Source organism: Acinonyx jubatus, chromosome C1 (assembly GCF_027475565.1).
Source record: "Acinonyx jubatus isolate Ajub_Pintada_27869175 chromosome C1, VMU_Ajub_asm_v1.0, whole genome shotgun sequence".
NCBI lineage: Eukaryota > Metazoa > Chordata > Mammalia > Carnivora > Felidae > Acinonyx > Acinonyx jubatus.
Window position 1 is genome coordinate 63,582,716 of NC_069381.1, and position 22,252 is coordinate 63,604,967.

Sequence of the window (22,252 nt, forward strand, 5' to 3'; positions counted from 1 at the left end):
GTTTCAGATTCTGTGTCTCCCTCTCTCTCTGCTCCTCCCCCGCTTGCACTCTGTCTCTCTCTGTCTCTCAAAAATGAATAAACATTAAAAAAAATTTTTTTTTAAAGAGAGTCTATACATCAAGAGACAGAAGTCAAAGAGATAGATAATATTAGAAGCAGCCGAGATGCTCTCCTGTTGCTCTTGAATAGTCAAACAGCCAGTTGTAGAGTGGGCCACAGGCAGGGAAAGCAAGCAGCCTCTCTGGGAGGTGAGGGCCTCAGTCAGCCCTACAACCATGGGAAACTGAATTCTGCCAATTACCAGTAAACTTGGAAGAGGACCCTGAGCCTCAGATGACACTGCCATCCTGGCTGACACCTTAATCAAAAATATGCTGCATGGAATTAAACACCATGGAAGAACTAGCAGAGAACTATTAAGATAGCAACAGAAATTATTCAAAATGAAGCATAGAAAGAAAAAAAGGGCAGGAAAAAGAAAAAGAGCATAAGTGAGCTGTGGCACCGTATCAAGCAGGATCCCATTTGTGCAACTGGAGTCCCAAGTGGGAAGGGAGAAAAATATCTAAGACAAATAGTGACTGAAATATTTCCAAACTTCGTAAAAACTATAAGCCACCAAATCCACAAAACTCAAAACTAAGCATAAGAAACATGGGAAAACCACACAAGGAACATCATAATCATATCAAAATCATTGCTGCTTTTATACTACACCAAAGTTGAGTAGTTGCAACAAAGGCCAGATGACCTACAAGCCTAAAATATTTAAAAAAATTTTTTTTAATGTTTATTTATTTTTGACAGAGAGAGAGAGAGAGAGAGAAAGAGACAGACAGAGCATGAGCAGGGGAGGGGCAGAGATAGAGGTATACACAGAATCCGAAGCAGGCTCTAGGCTCTGAGATGTCAGCACAGAGCCTGACGCAGGGCTCGAACTCACAGACCATGAGATCATTACCTGCGCCAAAGTTGGATGCTTAACCCACTGAGCCACCCAGGCCCCCCCAACAAACCTAAAATATTTACTACCTAACCCTTTAAGAAAAATGTACAGAGGAAGAAAGAATGATTGAGATGTGTTGTGACACCATGGAGGCCAGAAGATAATGGAAAGACATTTTAAGTGCTAAAAGAAATTGACTGTTAACCTAGAATTCTAGGGAAATGTACCAAGTGAAAAAATCTTTCAATGATGGTGAAATAAAGCATTTTTTCGTAAAACAAAAGTTTTGTGAATTCAACAAACCTATACTACAGGGTAGTATATACCAAATACTTATATTACAAAAGGTATACCTATCACAGATTTATACTAGGAGAAATGTTAAGAGAAGTTCTTCAGGCAGAAGGAAAGTTACATCATATAGAAATGCACACTTACACAAGGAATCCAGGGAGGGACAGACTGATAAATAAGTAGATAATTATAAAAATATTTTTCCTTGTTTTCATGTTTCTTTAAAAGATAATTGACTATTTTAAGCAATAAGGATAATAATGTATTACAGGGATCATAACACATGTAGAATTAAAACATAAAGAATAACACAAAGGATGGAAGGGAGGGATTAAGAATACATCATTATAAAGTACTGATGCTAAACATGAATTAAATAATATTTAAAGAGATTGTAATATATTAAAGATGTACATATTATAAATCAAGCAACAACAGCAACAAAGTAGATTCACTAAAGTGGAGATAAAGTGGGATCATATAAATACTCAATACAAAAAAAGGCAGGAAAAGCAGGAAAAGGAAATAAAAACAGATGGAACAAATAGAAAACAAATAGCAATATGGTAGATTTAAATCCAACCAGAATTCAATTCAATTCAACTACTGATAATTACATTAAGTGAAAGGATCTTAACACACCAATTAAAAGGAAAAGATTGTCAGGATGAATAAAAACATAAAACAATAATATTCTGCCTATAAGAAACATACTTTAAGACACATATTGAAAGCAAACAAATGGAAAAACATACCATGGAAAGAGAAAGCTGGGCAGGATATATTAATGTTAGAACAAAGCAGACTTTAGAACAAGGGATATGACTGGGATAAAAAAGAACATCTCATACTGATAAACAGATTGATTCATCAAAAAGACAAATGAATTCTAAATGTATATGAACTTCAACAGAACTTCAAATACAGAAAGCAAAAAACTGACAGAAAAGGAAAAATTATAATTGTACATTTCAGCACAATCTCAGAATTAACAAGTTTAAAAACTCAGTAAGACTATAGAAAACTTGAACATTATCAACCAATCTGATGCAGTTGATATTATTTAGAATAACAATAGAATATATATTCTTTACAAGTACACATAAAACATTCACCATGACAGGTCAAATTCTGATCTATAACACAAGTCTCAATAAATTTTAAAGGACTGAAATCATACAAAGTATTCTACACAGTGGAATTAAATTAGAAATCTATAACAGAAAAGGTATTTGTAAAATCCTCAAACACTTAGAAATTAAATACATTCCTAAGTAAACCAAGAAGAAATCACAAAGGAAGTTAGAAATTATATTGAACTGAATGAAAATGAAAATACATTTCAAAATATGTGGGAGGTACATGAAGCATGCTTACAGAGATATGTACAACTTTAAATGTTTATATTAAAAAAGAAGAAATTTCTAAAATCAGTAATCTAAAATGCTACCTGAAGACACTAGAAAAAGAGCAAATAAAACCAAAAGTAACCAGACAAAAGAAAAAAGTAGAATTCAATAAAAGTGAAACAAAAAAATAGAGAAAAGTATCTATAACCAAAAGTGCTTCTTTGAAAGTTCAATAAAATTGGTAAAACTTCTGGAAAAACTGATTAAAATAAAAAAGGACAGAAGAATCAAAGAGGGGACATGATTACAGATGATGCAGACATTCAAAAGATAGTAAGAGCATATAAAAATAACTTTATGGCAATAAATTTGACAGGCCTTGAGAGATACAAACTACCATCTAATCTAGTTTTAAGCCAGAAAGTAAAACAGATATGTGTTTCTGTAAAGTGTACACATATTTTCATATTATTAATGGATCTGGAAAGGAGGGGAGCCTCAGTCTAGAAAGAGGAAAGGGCTTTCCAGAGTGTAAAACAAAAGGGATCTGTCCACTAAGGATGCCTATGGAATAACCCAAGAGGGTCGAGTGGAAACTGCAGGTAATAATGCTTAATACTTTTTAAATGTTCTCTACATGCCATGCGTGTATTATTTTATTTATGTATTTAATGTTTATTATTTTTTCAGAGTGGGGGAGGGGCAGAGAGAGGGACAGGGGATCAGAAGTGGGCTCGGCACTGACAGCAGTGAGCCTGATGCAGGGCTCAAATTCACGCACAGCGAGATCATGGCCTGAGTTGAAGTGGGACGCTCAACTGACTCAGCCAGTCAGGCGCCCCAGCCATGCATATTTTTAAAAGAATTTTAAAAGCATTGCCTTTTAAGGGCAATAATGATAGATAATATTATCACCCTGCTCTATAGATGCGGAAAAGGTTTCCTTTTTCTGTAAAGGGCCAGAAAGTAAATATTTTAGGCTTTTCAAGCCATATAATCTGTTGCAAGTACTCAACTCTGCCTCATTAACTCTACCTCCTAGTACAAAATTAGCTGTAGACAATATGTAAACAAATGGATTTACCTGTGTTCCAATAAAACTTTATTTACAAAAACAGGTGGCAGGCTGGATTTTATCTGCAGGCCATGGTTTGCCAACCCATGCTCTAGAGAATGGTTGTCAATGGATTCAGAACATGCCATCCCAAAATAAGCTACTTTAGCATATTGATTATTTTGAACTGAAGGTACTTGAGAAACACCAGAGGCAGGAAGGGCTCTCTGATCTTCGCCTTTCTACCTAAAAGCTGATCAAAAAATTTCTCATGAGAAAGGTGCTCTTATTGTTCCAGGAAGACAACATTCTTATCACTGGAAACTAGGAGTCAACACCAAAATGACTCTATAAAAACCAACCTACTAAAATAGCCCTTATCTTCCATTAGTTTCCTCATGTATTTCCTAGTCATTTTCCCACAACTTACTGCCCCTATTCCAAGCCCCTTTGTCTCATCACTTCTTCATAAAAGTAGTGTTTCTTTATTAAAATATATAAGCTCATAGTCCTGCCTCTTTGGGTATTCACTTTCCTTATGAAGTCCCTCATGTGCACATAAAAATACTAAATAAAATCTGTATGTTTTTCTCTTGTTTAACTGTCTTATGTCTCATGTCAAGCCCAGCCACACAACTTAAGAGAGTGGAAGAAAGATTTTCTAACTAACTGTATAGTGATTTTCTTTTAGTGTTGTGTTAATCTGTCCTTAACTTGACAATCTTTTTGTGGGATGTCATCTAAGAGATGAAAGCACTGGTGGGTTTTTAAGAGTCACATCTTTTGACACTGAGGTAATATGATTCTGTGAAAACAGTGGGAAATCAGTATACTCTTACATTATTTTATGATTTCAAACCATCAGGAAAATTTTCTCTGATGTGAAAAATGTCAATGACTTATTACATTATGACTTATTACAACTTACTTCACCTGAAGATCCAAAAAGTACACGTAAATTATATTTTATGCTATACAAAAAAAAAAAGCAAAAACCCCACTAATATACCAATAATCAATAATGCTTGCTTCTAGTTGTGTAACTATTTCTAAATGGGTAAATAGTTAAGAAAAAAATAAGATAACAGGCTTTTGTTACTTTCTTAAGAAAAAATTAAAGTCCAACTCCTTGTTTTTAGGCAGTATTTTTATAACTTTTTAAATGTGAGTCTCCCAAGAGAATCATCAAAATGCTTTTAAGTGTTAAGGTCTGAGCATCGACATCTTCTCTTTTGAAATATATAGTTTAAAGAACAAATTAGGAAGCCTCCTCTGTGCTTAAGTGCAGTCATTCTTCAAAGAAAAAAAATTAATTTCAGTTAATTTTTTGCAAAACCTGTGCTTATTCCTAAAAAGACTTTAAACTTTCTTTTAAAACAAATTATCTAAAGTTTGAGAAAGGATATTTAAAAAAAGTAGTCACTTTTAGTCATGATAGTCATTATAAAATTGTTTAATGTATTTGTATAACAAAAACAAGTCTTAAAATTGTTTTTCCCATACTCTGCTTGTAATGATCTTTCCCATGGATAAAGTCCCTCTATATGGTTTAATCAATGACAATACTCTCAAACAGCCCTTTTCTACTTCTATACTGGTTGAAAACAGCAAGCTAAGGTTTATAGTCTATTATAATCATTAATTTATTTTATTGTTGGCAGAAATAGCCAACTGAGATGTGCCAAGGAAAGAATTAATATAAGAAGTCTGAAAACTCTTAAAAATAAGTTGTTAAAGTATCAGTTAAATCTACTCTATCACAGACTTAAACAATTTCAGGTATAGTAAACAGAGCTATTTACCAGAATAAAAATTTTAATTAGTGTCTAACATAACTGTTTATAATTATTATATATCTCTCTAGCAATGTTATAGGTTTAATAACACTACCTAAAAGTAAACATGTTTATTCCACAAGATCAAGATGTCTATTGGCATTTTTTTTTTACAAAAAATTTTTTAATGTTTATTTTTAAGAGAGAGAGACAGAGCATGATCAGGGGAGGGGCAGAGAGAGAGAGAGGGAAATACAGAATCTGAAGCAGGCTCCAGGCTGAGCTGTCAGCACAGAGCCTGATGTGGGGCTTGAATTCACAAAACCGTGAGATCATGACCTGAGCTGAAGTTAGACACATAATCAATTGAGCCACCCAGGTGCTCCTATTGGCATATTTTAAACTAGAAATCTCTTGATCAAAATTAGGTAACATGGATATTACTGTTTTCACAAAGTATTAATAACCTTGGAGATAGAACTGGTAAATAAAAAAGATAACACAGTCAAAATCAAACAATTAAATACCGATCAGGTACTGATACATACACCTGAATGTAGATCAAAGTAAAAATCTTTGAAAGGAATGTATGCTAATCTGAAGGTTATCAAAAGCTACAATTGAAATATACTACACTAATTACCCACCAAACATGACTGGTACAGTGAAATGGAAGTTAATCCTGAATGTTAAAAATCTGTAACTAAAGATATGGATCCCTTTAATATAAAACATGACTTTTCTGGCATTCATATATCAGTTTTAAAGTGAATGATAATCTAAACTCCTATTGGGAAGCACATTAAGGTGATTTCAGGTCAATTTAGATGACAGATTAAATAACTCTTACTTAACATTATTTCGATCTGTTGCTAGTCGGCGTCTAACTGCTGCCAAGGGTGTATCATGAAGCTGAAAGGTACTGGATCTCAGCATGTCTATATTCAAACAGCCAGTTTCTAAATCTTTAAGGAAGAGATCCTCTTGGGTTTCATTTTCTTTTTGTTCTATGTTACTTCTAGTACTGCTTTTGGTGGATCCCTGGGTTTAACTGCTATCAAGTTCATTAGGATAGGCATATAACAATGACAGCAACTAGTACAAGCAACAATGTATTTCCCGGACTTTCTTAAAAACTAAAATGTTAACTTACCTTATATTGCACTGTAAATTATAACCTTCCTATTAGAAGCACAGGATGCATCAGCCATGAGTGATCTGGTCCTACTTTCTTCGTTGTATAATGTACTTTTTCTTCCTTATATAGATCCTTTATCTTAAAAGTTGGTACAAATATATGGCTAAGGAACTAGCCAAGGAGTACATTACTTTTCCATTTCCTGGGGCAGGAAATGGGTACATCACTTCTACTATTGTTTGCCTCAACGCCCAGAAAGTCAGTATTTATTCATTCACCAACAATTCTCTATCAAAGCACACTTATGCTCCTAATATTACGATCTGCACTTAATCCTTCAGACAAATAGAAAATCTATGAGTACCTCAGAAGCCATGTGATACAGTTTGATACAATGGAATATGGAAAATGAAAACATTCTTTATATTCGGCACATTTACAAAATTACAATAAATTTTAAAAGACAAAAACTCAATTGAGAACTGCCATTACGATTATATCATGGTATCTCAATTCAATGAAAATTCACTGTAAACATATTTTAACAAGTCTTCACTATGTATGCAAAACATTTTAAAAGAAAAATTTAAATTTTATAATTTCTATGAAGAAACACCAAAGAGTATTCTAAAAGCCTTTTGTCTTAGTAACTAAGATGATAAAGCTGTACTAGAAGGAAATAAAGTTAATTATTATCAAGTTCTTAATATTGAAAGCAATACAAAGGGTCAAATGTCTAACATTCATTGGGACATTTGCTTTCTAAATACTCTGACCTGTGAAAGAAATGTGTATTTGTTTTTAATTACTGATCGTTTATTTTAGTCATGCGCAGAAAATTCTCAAGTACTCAAGGTCCACTCATAAAAACTCGAGATTATCAGGGCTCTTTGACACTCATTTTTCTTACAACTTTGAACAAACCACTCTGTTAGACCACCCTCAGTGGTGGGGAACAGTTAAAGCATTAGTACAGGCAAACAGTGAATGAATTATATTCCAAATGTCCTTTTTATCATCAGTTTTATGGAAATCGGAAAAGATGTTTTTGAAAAGCTTCTTATAAATCGTTGTTAGATGATCAGGATAGGTCACAAAAGGCTATTAAATTCTTAATATTGGTGAACTATCAGAATTAATCCTTCAGACCAGGTGGCCCCTCAGATCAGGTGACCACGTAAGACAGACTTTCCTCTTGATTCGAGTGAGTCAACTATAGATAAATTTTAAGTGAGTAAAACTAACCTTTAGCACCTTCTCCTGTCATTCTTGTACTCACATCCTTTCAGATTTTTACCCTGTTTCAAGCCCTAATTGAGGAGCCAAGGACAACTGGGGTGGAGAAGGAAATCCAGAACAGAATTGTGAAGGCCAATTTCTAAAATAAGTAGATATTCATGTGCTGAATATTGAACTATTGATATTTAGTTCTTCCAAAATATGGTTTCAACTAACCAAAACAAGCATTACATCTATTGACATCTCATTCATCTCATTCCCTGGGGACAAAGTTCCTTTGTAAGAACTTTACAATGTTCATAGGAGGTACTATAGCATACGGGTTAAGAGGAAGGTTTTTGAAGTCAAACAGACCTACATCCAAATTCTGGTTCTGTCACTTACGCGATGGAAGATCTTAGGCAAGTTACTGTTCTGAGCCTCCGTTTGTCTGTGCATAAAATGGGAGTGATAACTTTTTCAACGGTACTATTTTCTGATGATAATTACGATTAACTGTAAAATATGTTTTGCACCTACTTGCAGGTGCACAACAAATATGAAAAGAAGCAGAAGAATTTAAGAGATATTTAAGGGATAGAATAAATAGGAATAAAAACCAATATATACGAATGTTGTGAGAGGGAGAAGAAGGGATAAAGAGAGAGAGAGAGAAGGAGGAAGAGAAGACGAAAGAGAAGGAGGGGGGAGAGACAGAGAGAGAGAGAGAGAAAAAAAAGCCCAAGATTTCTGAAGCAACACTACTGCAGATATAGTGGCATCGAGATATAAAACATAATAGAAGAGCCCTTTAGGAAAGGGTGAATTCTGTTCAACAATGTGTTGAAGATCTAGGTGGAGCTGTCATACAGACAATAAGAGACTGTTCTGCAACTCAAGAAGGAGATGAGGCTATTCGGGGGATCACTGGCATATGAATATTTGAAAACCATTATGGTAGATCAAACAGTAGGGAGTTCATGTCCAGTAGGAATTTGTAAAAGTGACAGAATCCTAGAGACAGATCTAGGAAGGGATCAGCAACAGATTTTCAAAGGATGCGATCAGAGACACTGGAGGAAAACCACCATACAGTGATGGTCCAAGGGCAAAGAAAAAAGGTTTCAGAGAGATTAATTAACAGAGGTGAATACCACAAAGAAATCAAAGATGAGGAGGATGTGAAAATTAAGGAATTTTAGTAAACTTTCCAAGAAGAGTTATAGAGCAGCTGCTGAAGTACCAGCAGTACAATAACGTATCTTGAAAAAGAAAGGGGAATAAGGAAATGAAGAGAGCTAGTTTATTTTTTTTATTGTGATAAACTAAACATAACATAAAGTTTACCAATTTATCCACTTTAGGTGTAGAGTTCAGTGGCACTAAGTACCTTCATACTGTTGTACAGCCATCACCACCATCCAACTCCAGAACTTTTTCATCTTCCCAAACTGGAACTCTTTACCCATTAAACAACACCAGTCTTTCCTCGCTTAGCGTCTAGTGACAACCGTCATTCTATTTTCTGTGTCTGAATTTGACCATTATAGGTCCTTCCTGTAAATGGAATCGTACAACATTTGTACTTCTGTGTCTGGCTTACTTTACTTAGCATAACATCTTCAAGGCTCAAGCATGTGCCAGAATTTCCTTCCTTTTTAAGGTTAAATAATATTCCATTTTATGTATATGCCAATTTTTAAAATCTATTTATCGATGGACATTTGGGGTGTTCCAACCTTTTGGCTGTTATGAGTAATGCTACTATAAATCTTGGGATATGAGTATCTGTTCATTTTCTGCTTTAAATTCTTTTGCTTATTATACTCAGAAGTACAACTGCTGGCTCATACAGTAATTATATTAAAATTTTATTTTTTAATTTGAGAGAGAGACAGAGCACAAATGGGGCACAGGGACAAAGGGAAAGAGAGAGGAAGAATCCCAAGCAGGCTCCCCACTCAGTGCAGAACCCAACACAGGGCTCAATCCCACAACCCTGGGATCTTGACCTGAGCCCAAATCAAGAGTCAGATGCTCAACCAACTGAGCCACCAGGTGCCCCTCTGTTTAAATTTTCGGAGGAACCACCATACTATTTTCCATAGTGGTTGTACCATTTTACATTTCTACTAGCAGTACACAAAGGTTCCAGTTTCTCTACATCCTCATTATTTACTGTATTTCATTTCATTTCATTTCATTTCATCATTTCATTTCATTTCATTTCATTTCATTTCATTTCATTTCATTTCAAACAGCCATCCTAATGGGTATGAAGAAGTATCTCATTGTGGTTCTAACTTTATTTTCCCATTGATTAGTGATGCTGAGCACCTTTTCATGTGCATATTGGTCACCTGTATATCATCTTTGGAGAAATGTCTATTCAAGTCCTTTGTTTATTTTTTAACTGGATTGATTGTTTTTATATTGTTGAGAGCTAGTTTACTTTTAAAACATCAACAAGAGAGAAAGGAGAAAAAAGTAAAGCTTGAAGGGAAAGCTGAACTGAGGAAGACTGTTTTAAGGACTTAAAACACCTAGGTCAACAGTGGAGACTGTAAAGACAAGAGAGAGAGGTATAGCTGATGGAACGAGGTTCCTGATTGTGTAAGCAAGGTATCCCTGATACAATTCACACACTTCTTCCTTTGAGATGGACAGAAAAGATAAAGACTCATGAAGACACAAATGAGTCTGAAGGTATAGGAAAGGTATACTAACAATGTTTTTGCCTAATGACCTCATTTTTCTCCAGACTTTGGATGCTAAGTCATAAGCTTAACATTAAAGGGGACAGAATGAGGTAGAGGCATAAAGACTAGCAAATACTTGAGATGTATGCCATGGAAAATAGGACAGGGACCTAACTAGACATATTCAGCAGCAATTTTATCCACATGAAGTTGTCTGTTGTCTTCACTGTTGTTATTGTTGTCATTGTCATCAGTATCATCATATTTCAAAGGATGATTTGCAAAAGAACGATTAAAAGACTTGCCCAAGACTGGGCAGTTATTAAATGGTGGAGCTTGGATTCAATTCTAGTTCAGTCTATTACATTACGTTGTTTCCTAAGAATTGCTGTAGCAAAAGTAACAGCTTTAAACATAAATCTGTCCTAATCTAATTCCTTCTTCTGGAATAAAATCCTAGAGGTAGAATTGCTATTATTATTTATAAATACATACACTAACAAACTATTGTCCACAAAGGCTATATTAACTAACATTCCCATCTGCAATTTATGAGCATGCCCATTGCACTGCCTCCTCACCAATATCAACTATTCTCATTTTAAAAATTTTTACAAATTTGGTGAAAAATGGTATCTGGTTTTTTACTTTGGAGTACTTACTGACTAATGAAGCTCACATTTTTTAATTCCTTTTTTTTTAATACTTATTTATTTAAGTAACCTCTACACCCAACGTGGGGCTCAAACTCATGACCCTGAGATCAAGAGTCACATGCTCCTGTGACTGAGCCAGCCAGGTGCCCCTCATATTTTTCATTTCTAATATAGACATTTAATATATCAGAAACTATGGTGACAAGTTTATAAATGCACAAAAGTTTTCAAACTTACGTAAAGTTGGTAAAATATCAGTATTGAAATATTGATCACTATTTTCAAACAGCTTTACTATTTCATTTCTCCCTTGAAAAGTGACATTTTGGAAGTGACTGTCGTAAGTTATAATATGATAGCAGAGGTTAATTTATATGAATTTAAAATCATATCCCAGTTGATATTAAAAGAACAGCATATGACCTTCAAGTAGTTTAATTTTTATTACTTGCCTTATAATTTGAATAAAAATAAATGAACAGTATATTATTTTCCATTAGACTTCCGTTTTAAATTTGCAATGATTAGGGAAATCTCTGTAAGATTTTAAAGCAATGTTAGCCAGTCCCTAGGCAGTGAGAGCAATAAGGAGTCAGCAACCTTTTCATGAGTTTCCAGATATCGATAATTCAATAGGCACATTTCTAAAAAAGTGCCAGATTTTCTATTTGATAGACATTTCAGTCAACCTTTAGTAAAGTTTACCTATAATGACGTAGGTATTATTGGAATAGAAAAACATTAAAATGCCAAAATAGCTACAGTAAAACACAATGAAGAAGAGTTATCATAAATGAGGACAGAACTGAAAAATGATCCAACTCCATGTCATGTCGTGACAGAAGCTAGAATTTCAGAGTCCAAGACATCTCAGAATTTAGAAAAGTGAGCAGAGATTCTAATTACACATATTTTGAAATATCACAAGTGTAAGATTAAGAGATGACATGAGACAAATAAACGTTCTATGGGCATACACTGCAAATAATTACCTGCAGTGGTCCTCAACCTGAGGTCTTGCCCTCCATGAGAGGGGAGACTGTTCAGAAAAGGTAAGAGTGTTGCTTGGTATCATAATAACTGAGAAGTGCTTGGAAGCACCAGGAATGCCAAATATTCTGTGATGCCCAGACCAGTCCTGCATAATGAGAAACAATGGACATACCAGGACACTATACAGACTGGTAATACTGGAAAAAATTTTATCTAGGATTAAAAAGTAATTAACAAAGCACAGATGAAACATTGCAAGATAACCTTCTAAGTTTTAAACTAGGATCTACCAGGGGTGCCTGGCTGGCTCAGTCAGTTAAGCATCCGACTTCAACTCAGGTCACTATCTCATGGTTCATGAGTTTAAGCCCCACATTGGGCTCTGTGCTTATAGCTCAGAGCCTGGAGCCTGCTTCAGATTCTGTGCCTCCCTCTCTGCCCCTCTCCCACTTGTACTGTTTCTCTGTCTGTCTCGCTCTCTTTCTAAAAAGAAAAAATATTAAAATTAAAGAACAAAAAAGCAAAAAAAACCTAGGACCTGACAGGCCACTCTCCAGTACTTCGCCTCTAGTAAACTTAACCTTTAATGGATACAGAGCTCTACAGTAATTTTTTGAGCAGCTGTCTGAATGAAAGAGACCAGTAAGGTTAAAATGTACCATCATCATGTATACTGTGCAGAGATGTATTAACAAACAGGGATCTTGCAATCTACTAATCTTTAAAAATATGAAAGGAATGCAAGAAGCCTTATAATTGAAATAGGGGAACCAGAGAAACCCTGGAATGTGGACAAGAACACAGTGGGGGGCGGGGAACAGTGGGTAATATATCTCTGTTAAAGCAAAGTATTCACTGATACATAACATTTGAGTAAGTTGAAGTTTTTAAAAACATACATGGGTTTGGACCTTTGTTTACACAGAACCTTTGCCTTAGATGGAGGGTCTTGAAATAATGAAGAAGATAAAAGTGTTTCATGTTGTTGTGTCCCAGAATTGAATTTCTCCCATATCTTAAATATCTAAATCCCAGGAAAGCATCTACTGAAAGGTCTCTAATCAAAATGTTTAAATCATGCACGTATGTATACACACACACACACACACACACACACATATACACATATATATGTGTATATATATATATACACACACACACACATATATATATACATACACATACATACACACACACACACACAACTTGTCTAATATAGAAACAGGTTGAAATATAAGATAAATTTAATTTCACAAAAGGGGACAATAATCATTAGGACCAAGAACAGACTCATTGGAGGTTTAAATTAGTCAGCATTTACTGCATTCACACCATATCTTTGTTACTTTCATAGCACAATGTTGTCAAGTGTACATAAGAATACAAGCTCCCGTGCTAGAATGTCCAGGTTTAAATACTGGCTTTACCATAGACTAGCTGCTTGATCTTGTTATACAAGCTGTCTCCTGTTTCTGTGCTAATACTTTGTTACAGTTTTTGTGTCTATGTTCATGAGGGATATCCCTCATGATCTGTGGTTTTCTTCTCTTGTGAGGTCTTTGATATCTGGGTATACTGGCCTCATAAAATGAAATGGGAAGCATTCCCCTCTCCTCAATTTTCTGAGATTGTGTATTATTTCTTATGTAAATGTTTGATAGAATTCACCACTGACACCATCAGGGTCTAGACTTTTCTTTGTGATAAGATTTTAATTTACAAATTCTCTTACTTGACTTGATAAAGGTCTATTCAGCTTTTCTGTTTCTTTTTGGGTCACTTTTTAATATTTGTATTTTTTCTAGGAATTCGTCCATTTCACTGTAATCAACTAATTTGCTGGGATAAAGATCTTCATAAAATTTACTTATAATCTTTTTGATTACTCCCTTTCTTGCTTGTTTGGTTTGCTTTTCCTTCTTTTATAGAGACAGTGCGAGCAGGGTAGGGGGGCAGAGAGACAGAGAATCACGCTCAGCGTGGAGCCCAATGTGGGGCTTGATCCCATGACTCTGGGATCATGACCTGAGGCAAAATCAAGAGTTGGATGCTCAACCGACTGAGCCACCTAGGCACCCCTATCTTTTTTATTTCTAAAGGGGTTGTAGTGATGTTCCCTCTTTAATTCTTGATTTGGTACTTCTTCTCTATTTTCTTGTTCAGGCTAGCTATTAGCAATTTTATCTTTTCAAAGAAACTACTTAGGATTCCATTGACTTTTCTTTGTTTTTAATTTAATTTTTCTTTTTAGTAACTTTCTATATTTAGGGAAGTATTGCCTAAACATTGTTCTAGAAGCTAACAACTAGCATGGGCTTCATAACAAAAAATAACAATTCCATTGCTACTTCACCTTCAATTCTCCTGCCTCAGAATTAATCATGTTAGAGTTATCTAAGTAGATTAAGTAGTTATCTTAGGTAGTTATCTAAGAGCTTCTTCTGGTATTTATCTCTAATATTTCTAGAAAATATGCTTATATCACTATTTTGTTTTACAATCCTACACATTGTATCTCCTGATTTCCTATGCAAGATAAATCTGTTCCTTGACATCATCATGCTCCCTATTCTTCCCTTCCCCCACCAGTTCTCTTCTTCCTATCTTCCCTATATCTTTATGTTAAAATTTCTGGTAAAAGAGTCAACTGTTGCATTATTATAACTATGCAACTATTGTTTGAGTTGAGCCAAAAAATACATTCTGATCTTTTTTATATACAATTTTTTCCCCCTGAAGTTAATAGTTACTTCAACTCCCTGTTGGCTTAATTTTCTGTGTAGCTTATACTCTTAAGATATTACTAAACCTTCTCTTAGTATGGTTAAACACATCAGATATTTTATCATCACTCTACTGGTCCCACGGCCAATCATCTTGGAGCACTACACCATCCTGCTCTAGTTCATACTCTTTTTCTGCGAGTTTTCCTGAGACATACAATTGAATAGTCTGTAATTTAAAGAATATGGCTTCTATTCTATATGCTGTCACCAGATATTTCCTTTAACCATCATTAATCTGGGAGTTTTACGACTATCTCATGTTGATGAGTCAATTTCTTGTGTCTTGGATGGTATGTTTTCAGGTTTTTTGGCTTATTCAATAAATCATCATTCAATAAATTCAATAAATCATCCAGTAACTTCTTGAGAAAGGATGAAAAAAAATTTTTTTTGAAACTTTGACTATCTTTCCTATACCATGGTATCTGAAGGGATAACTTAGCAATGAATAGAATCTTGAATTGGAAATATTTTCTCACATAATTTGAAGATATCACTCCACTGCTTTCTTGTTGTAAGCGTTGCTATTGAGAAGTGTGATTATTGAATTTTCACTGATTATTGTTCTTTTGATCACGGCCTTTTCCCACCTCCCATTCTGGAAGTTTTGTTTTTTACTGTTTTACTCTGTTTACTCCTTTTTGTTTTTTACTGTTTTGAAATTTCAAAATGATGTTCCTTGGAATGAGGTCTGTTTGTTTCACAGTATTGATCACTTGGTAAAACATTGAGTTCTGGAAAAGTTTTCTTCTATTATTTCTTAATATATCCTCCCCTCTATTTTTTCTGTCCTGTTTTTCTAGTACTTTTATTAGTCAGACATTGGATTTTACTAATTATTGTCTAAAACCATAAAGGGTATGAAATTTTACCCTGCTTCCATGGTAACAGGTGGGCCTAGAAGAGTTTCATGGATACTGGCAGAAGACATGAGACTCTTGGGTCAGAGATAAAGGACTTTATTACTCATGGCAGCATGAGCTTCTTCATGTTTCTGCCAGTTCTCCTTGCCTCCCAAGTCCCATGGGGGACAACGCAGTTGCAGGCCTAGGCAGATGCTATGCACATAATAAGTTTATGTAACAGATTAGGAAATCCTCAGATTTGAAAATTCTAAATTTTTTATAAGAAGCTGCAACACATCTGACCAAACTTTGCCCTAGAGGGAGACCTTATCCTTATTTTACTGTAGAGTAAACAAATCTGCCCTTTGCTCCTGAGACAGTCACTATTTGTCTTCCAAGACTGTTCATTATACAAACACCTTTGACAAGATAGTCTAGAACAAAAAGCTTCTGGGGCGCCTGGGTGGCTCAGTCGGTTAAGTGTCAACTTCGGCTCAGGTCATGATCTTACGGTCCGTGAGTTCGAGCCCCGTGTCGGGCTCTGTGCTGACCGCTCAGAGCCTGGAGCCTGTTTCAGATTCTGTGTCTCCCTCTCTCTCTGACCCTCCTCGTTCATGCTCTGTCTCTCTCTGTCTCAAAAATAAATAAATGTTAAAAAAAAAAATTAAAAAAAAAAAAGCTTTCTAAGTGTCTCTGCTCACTAGATGTGCAGAAATATGAGAGACTCATATAGAATTGTATGCCAACAGTTATTCCTCCAATTTTCTTACCCTTTTTCTTCACTTTTCCTTTTGTCTCTTTATCCTACCTTTTGAGAGATTTCCTCAATTTTGCCCTCAAAACTTTCTGTTGAAATTTTTATTTCTACTCTCATAGTTGGTTTTGTTTTTGTTCTTGTTTTTGTTTCTGAGAGAGAGAGAGAGAGAAAGCGCACAAGTGGTAGGTGGAGAGAGAATGTTAAGCATGCTCCACACCTAGTGCAGAGCCGAATGCAGGGTTCACAAATGTGAGATCAAAACCTGAGCCAAAATCAAGAGTCAGATGCTCAACCAACTGAGCCACCCAGGTGCCCCTACTCTCATAGTTTTAATTTCCAAGAGCTCTTCTTTGTTTTCCGAATATTCCTTTTCTATATAGTATCCTGTTTCATAAATAAAATGTCTTCTCATTTTTTTCTAAAGTGGTGGTGGTGGTGATTAAATTTTCTTTTCCGTTTGCTTATTTTGATTTTTGTCTTTCAAAATAAGGATATTCTTTAAAAGTCTGATAATTCTTAGTTGTATATTCATAGTTAGAGTGAAAAAATAAAACACCAATCATGCATCAGCAGCACTTATCAACCACTGGGCCTACCAGTGGGATAAACCAGTGGGACTTGGCTATTAAACTGGGATCCTGCAAATGTCAAAATGTACATTCTCTATTAGACTAGTATATTCAGGCAGAAATTATCCACCTTCTACCTGATAGTATATACGCATAAATGCTAGTGTTCTGGGAACTAAAGAGGAGGAGGACTTTGGCAGTTCCTTTTTGCACCCAACCTTTGATATGCCTGGTGCCCGCTTTCCCACGGTTCTACAGTACAAATTGGCTTGCTCTTACAGGTCTCCCCCATGATGGAAGTAGGGCTCAGCTCTTCCATTCTGCTAAGTTGGTTACCATTTGTTCAACTCTATTTCCTCTTCCAATTTTTACTACTTCTTGTGTGCTATTCTCTCCTCTTACATTTTCTTTGTCTTTTGGAGTTTATATATTTTTATGTCTTTACTGTCACTTTTATCAGGATTTTTCAGGAAGGAGAATAAACATATACACTCAACTGGCCATGTTCTTTAAACATAGCTCATAAACATATTTATAAATTTTAGTACAAATTACTACATTTTTCATGATTTGTGCCAATGTACACTCCTCTCTAGTAGCGCGTGTGCTTTGTCATTACTATTACTACTTTTCATGTCTTTGCTAATATAAGAAATTAAAGAAAAAAATTTAAAATATTTACTGTATTTTTGAGAGAGAGAGACAGAGAGAGAGAGCATGAGCAGGGGTGGGGCAGAGCGAGAGGGAGGCACCGAATCTGAAGCAGGCTCCAGACTCTGAGCTGTCAGCACAGAGCCGGATGTGGGGCTCGACTCACGAACCGTGAGATCATGACCTGAGCCGAAGTTGGACCACTGACTGAGCCACCCAGGCACCCCATAAGAAATTATTTGAAGTGGTACTTTATGGTTGAAATGAACAATTCTTAGATTACTAATGAATATTAACAAGTTTTCGTCAGTTTGTTAGCCATTTTTATTTCAACGTTGAGGCATGTCTATGTAAGTTCTTTGCTCCTTTTCTACTGGAGTGCTAGGTGTTTTTCCTTATCACGTTGTAAAAGTGGTATTTAAAGATGTTAATTGTGTAAGGAAAATATTTTTCTACCTTGAGATTTGCCTTTTCACTTTGATGCACACAACTTTTACATTTTACAAAGTCAAATATGTCAATTTTCTTTCATAATGTTCCATGCTTAGAAAGTCCTTACCTACAAATATTTACCAGTATACTTTTTCATTATTTTGGTATTTTCCATTTTTTGTATTGATCTATAATCTGATTAGAATTTGCTTCTTCCATGTGTTATAAAGCAAGAATCTAACGCCCCCCAAATACTTTTGTACTGTCCTAGCATCATTTATTAAATAGTTCTTTAATTTCCCACTGGTCTATGATGGGACCTTTACCATTTGTATAATCTCGATACAGACTGAGGTTTCTAAGATAGCTAGGTGAACTATTTATTCTATGCATAAGACTCACCTACATTTTTGCAATAGTGTCATTCTGTATTACTAAACAGTATAGGCCTAGATATTTTAATATCTGCCAGGGCTAACTAAAATTGATTCTCGACACACAATCTTAAAAAATAAAACACATGCCTAACTAGATGAGACTAAAAAAAAAGTGTTATAATTAGTTAAATTACACATATTCATTCATTACTGACCTTTTCATTTTTCAGTACATTTCTAAAATATTTTACTTCTAAGCAACCTTAAGTAACATCTGTATTTGAGACTATGCTAATATACATTCCTAACTACATACAAATTTCTCTTTTGGAAAGACTTTGTGTCTGATTATTTTTTTTTAATTTTAATTTTAATTTTTTTTCTGATTATTTTTTTAAATCCCTAGTTGTCATTATTTTATCATTCACTAAATTCCACGTGGTGGTAATTCAACTTACCTTTACAAACTAAAGTGAAATGAATGTACCAAAGCATAGTCATATATTTCAAATCTTTTTTTTTTTTTTTTTTGCTTATTTATTTATTCTGAGAGGGAGAGCGTACATGAAAGTTGGGGAGTAACAGAGAGAGAATCCCAGGCAGGCTCCGCACTATCAGCACAGAGCCCAGTGTGAGGCTCAAACTCACGAAATGTGAGATCATATGACCTGAGCTGAAATCAAGAGTCAGCCACTTAACTGACTGGGCCACCCAGGTGCCCCTATTTCAATCTTAATCTTAAATTTAGGCGATTTTTGAAGTGGTTCAACTTTAAAATTAACATTAGTGACATAAATATAAAATAATTTATATGGGAAAATAATCCATTTCTCTCCATATCTGTCTCAGTAACATAGTTCTATACCTGCTTTCCTAGTAAACAAATTAAGAGAAAAATAATCACCTTTAAAGAGAAATTATCAATATAAGCATACAAGGTTAACCAAACTACTTTCTTTGTGTGTGTTTTTCTATTTCTTCATAATATTTTTAAGTCCTAACAAACTTCATAAATCCTTAAAAGGATTAGTTGTAGTTTCCTATATAGTAATGCCCCTTATATCAGTAATTGCAATTTATACGTTTTCTCTCTCTCTCTTTTTTTTTTTTTTTTGTTAGGCAGAGTGAGCAGGGGAGGGGCAGAGAGAGTGGGAGAGAGAGAATCCCAAGAAGGCTCCTTGATGCCAACACAGAGCCAGATGTGAGGCTCTAACTCATGAAACTGTGGGATCATGACCTGAGCCAAAACTGAGATCAGACACATAACCAACTGAGCCACTGAGCCACCAAGCCACCCCTGCAATTTATATTTTCCTATGATTTGTACTTTTAAAATTTTGTTGTAGGGCACTAGAATGCCTAAATTATTAATACAATGAATCTTACAATCTACATATGTACTCAGACATGTTTAATCAATACCACCATTGTTGGCTATGAAAGGAACCTGAAAATCATAAATAGGTCTGCCAACAAGCTACCTCTTAGTGACCTTTGGAGATCCCTTAACTCATTTAGCTTCTTAGCATGTCAAGACCCTTAAATTCAATAATCAATAGTCACCATACTTGTCCAGTGTCTACTATGTATCAGACGCTGCATTTAATGCACTGTCCAATGAAAATACTAACAAACTTCACCAACATTTGCAAAGAATGTATGTAACTTTAGCTTACAGGACTCAGAAGGAAACAGGGGCAAGAAAGAAGAGGAAGAAAGCTGGGAAGAGGGTTAAAAAGATAGAAAAGGAATGACAACAAATAAGGAGCTGGTCTTTCCCACTGTCAATTCAGATCTCTTCCTCTACCATTGTTAGCACTCTGCAACCATGCACAATCCTTAGGAAGGATTAACAGATGTGCTGTGCACACCAACCACCTCAGTGATTACCAGAGGGAGTGACGCCACTCCCAAACAACACAATGTAACAGTATACGTCAGTCGGTACACTTTGAATCTCTCAGTGCCATGAAGCTATATCAACTAGTCCCTATTACCTAAACTGTGATTTCATCAACCCAGGAAGGAGTGGAAGAAGGAGTAAATCCAGGGTGTGAATGACTAGATTAAACTTTCTATCAATAGCCAAGAGTAAAGGAAAGAGGTCAGTTGATATGAAAATACATCCAATTATCAGAAAATATGGAAAAAATATATATTTGCTTTACCAAATTGTGGCTTCTAAAAATCATACACACTGTATCAACTCTGCTGAGGAACATTCACATTGTTTCCAGTATGTTGTGGCCACATGCAAGGCTGATATAAATGTTGCTGTACTGAGATTCTTATATGCTAGTACTTTTATTTATATATTAGTAGTACAGGCTACATTGTCATGAGTGGAACTATTAGGTTGAAGGGTATACTGTATATATTTAATGTGAAGAGATGTTACAAGATGACCTTATAAAAAGAAATGATTTCGGTATCTAGCAACAAGGTATACACATACGTTTTTCCTTGCATCTCTGCCAGAAATGGACGTTTTTAATTTTTAAAATACCTTAATTGAGATATAATTCAGACAATGTAAAATTTGTACTTTTAACATGTACAATTCAACAGTTTTAGTATATTCACAGTGCTTTGCAATGATTACCACTAAGTTTAGAACAACTTTGTCACTCCAAAAAATGAAACCCGTACCCATTCAGAAGGGAGTCCCCATTTCCCTACCTCATTCCAGTCCTAGGCAACCACTAATCTACTTTCTCTCTATATAAATTAACCTATTCTTGACGTTTCATACAAATGACACCATACAATATATGGTGTTCTATGACTGGCTTCATTTACTTAACATACTGCTTTCAAGGTTCATCCATGTTGTAGCATATATCAGTACTTCATTCCCTTTTATCATTGAATAATATTCCATGTATGGAAACACTTATTTTACTTATCCATTTATCAGCTGATGAACATTTGGGCTGTTTCCACAAATTATTGGCTATTATGAATAATGCTGCTGTATAAGTTTTTGTGTGGATGTATGTTTTTATACACCTAGGTTGGAATCACCAGGTCATATGGTAACTCTACATTTAAACCTTTTGAGGAACTGTCAAACTGTTTTTCTAAAGTGTCTTTTTAATTTTTGCCAATTTGAAGGACATAAAATCGTTTCACTGACTTTGTAATGCACACTTCCTTACTGAGTTTGAGACTCTTTCCTTTCGTCCATTGGTAATTTAGGTTTGTTTTCTCTGAATTGCTTTTCATCTCTTTTGTCTTTTTTGTCTACTGAGTTGTTTTGTTTGCTTTTATAAACTTCTAAGAGTCTTGTGTATATTTTGGATATTAACTAATTTACTTTTGTCTTCTTTGTAAACATTTTGTCTTGATTCTAACATTAGTCCTTTAATGTTGTGGTATTTTGTGTTGTACACAATATTCTATTTTTATAGAGCTGAACATATCTTTCGGGTTTTGTGTTCACTAAAACATTCTACCTTACTTCCAGATTAAAATGCAGTTGCCTAGATTTTCTTCTAAAATTTTTATTTATTTTACTCTAAGTCTTTAATCTGTAGGAAACTTACATCATATACAGTATGAATTAGAAATTTAAGCAGTTTTCTACTGAAATGATATATTGTCTTAATCATATATTAAATAATGAAAGAAAATGAATTTTTTCTTTGGATTATCTATTTTAATATCTTTCAAATCACAGGTCAGGACACTTGCTGCTTTTAAAATCAACTT

The 22,252-nt window shown here is 34.8% G+C and overlaps 1 protein-coding gene across 2 annotated transcripts in view; it reads right to left on the reverse strand.

The window, feature by feature from the left end:
* Positions 1–22,252, reverse strand: part of PIGK (phosphatidylinositol glycan anchor biosynthesis class K) — a 120,353-nt gene that overhangs the window by 13,464 nt on the left and 84,637 nt on the right. Inside the window, exon 10 of one of the 2 annotated variants that reach the window (XM_053214259.1) lies at positions 2,071–12,269. The exons of the other annotated variant lie outside the window; for it this stretch is intronic. Within the exon in view, the coding sequence (XP_053070234.1) occupies positions 12,120–12,269 (150 nt within the window). The 3' untranslated portion in view covers positions 2,071–12,119. Of the gene's footprint in view, positions 1–2,070; positions 12,270–22,252 lie in introns of those variants that run through there. 2 annotated transcript variants of the gene reach the window in all.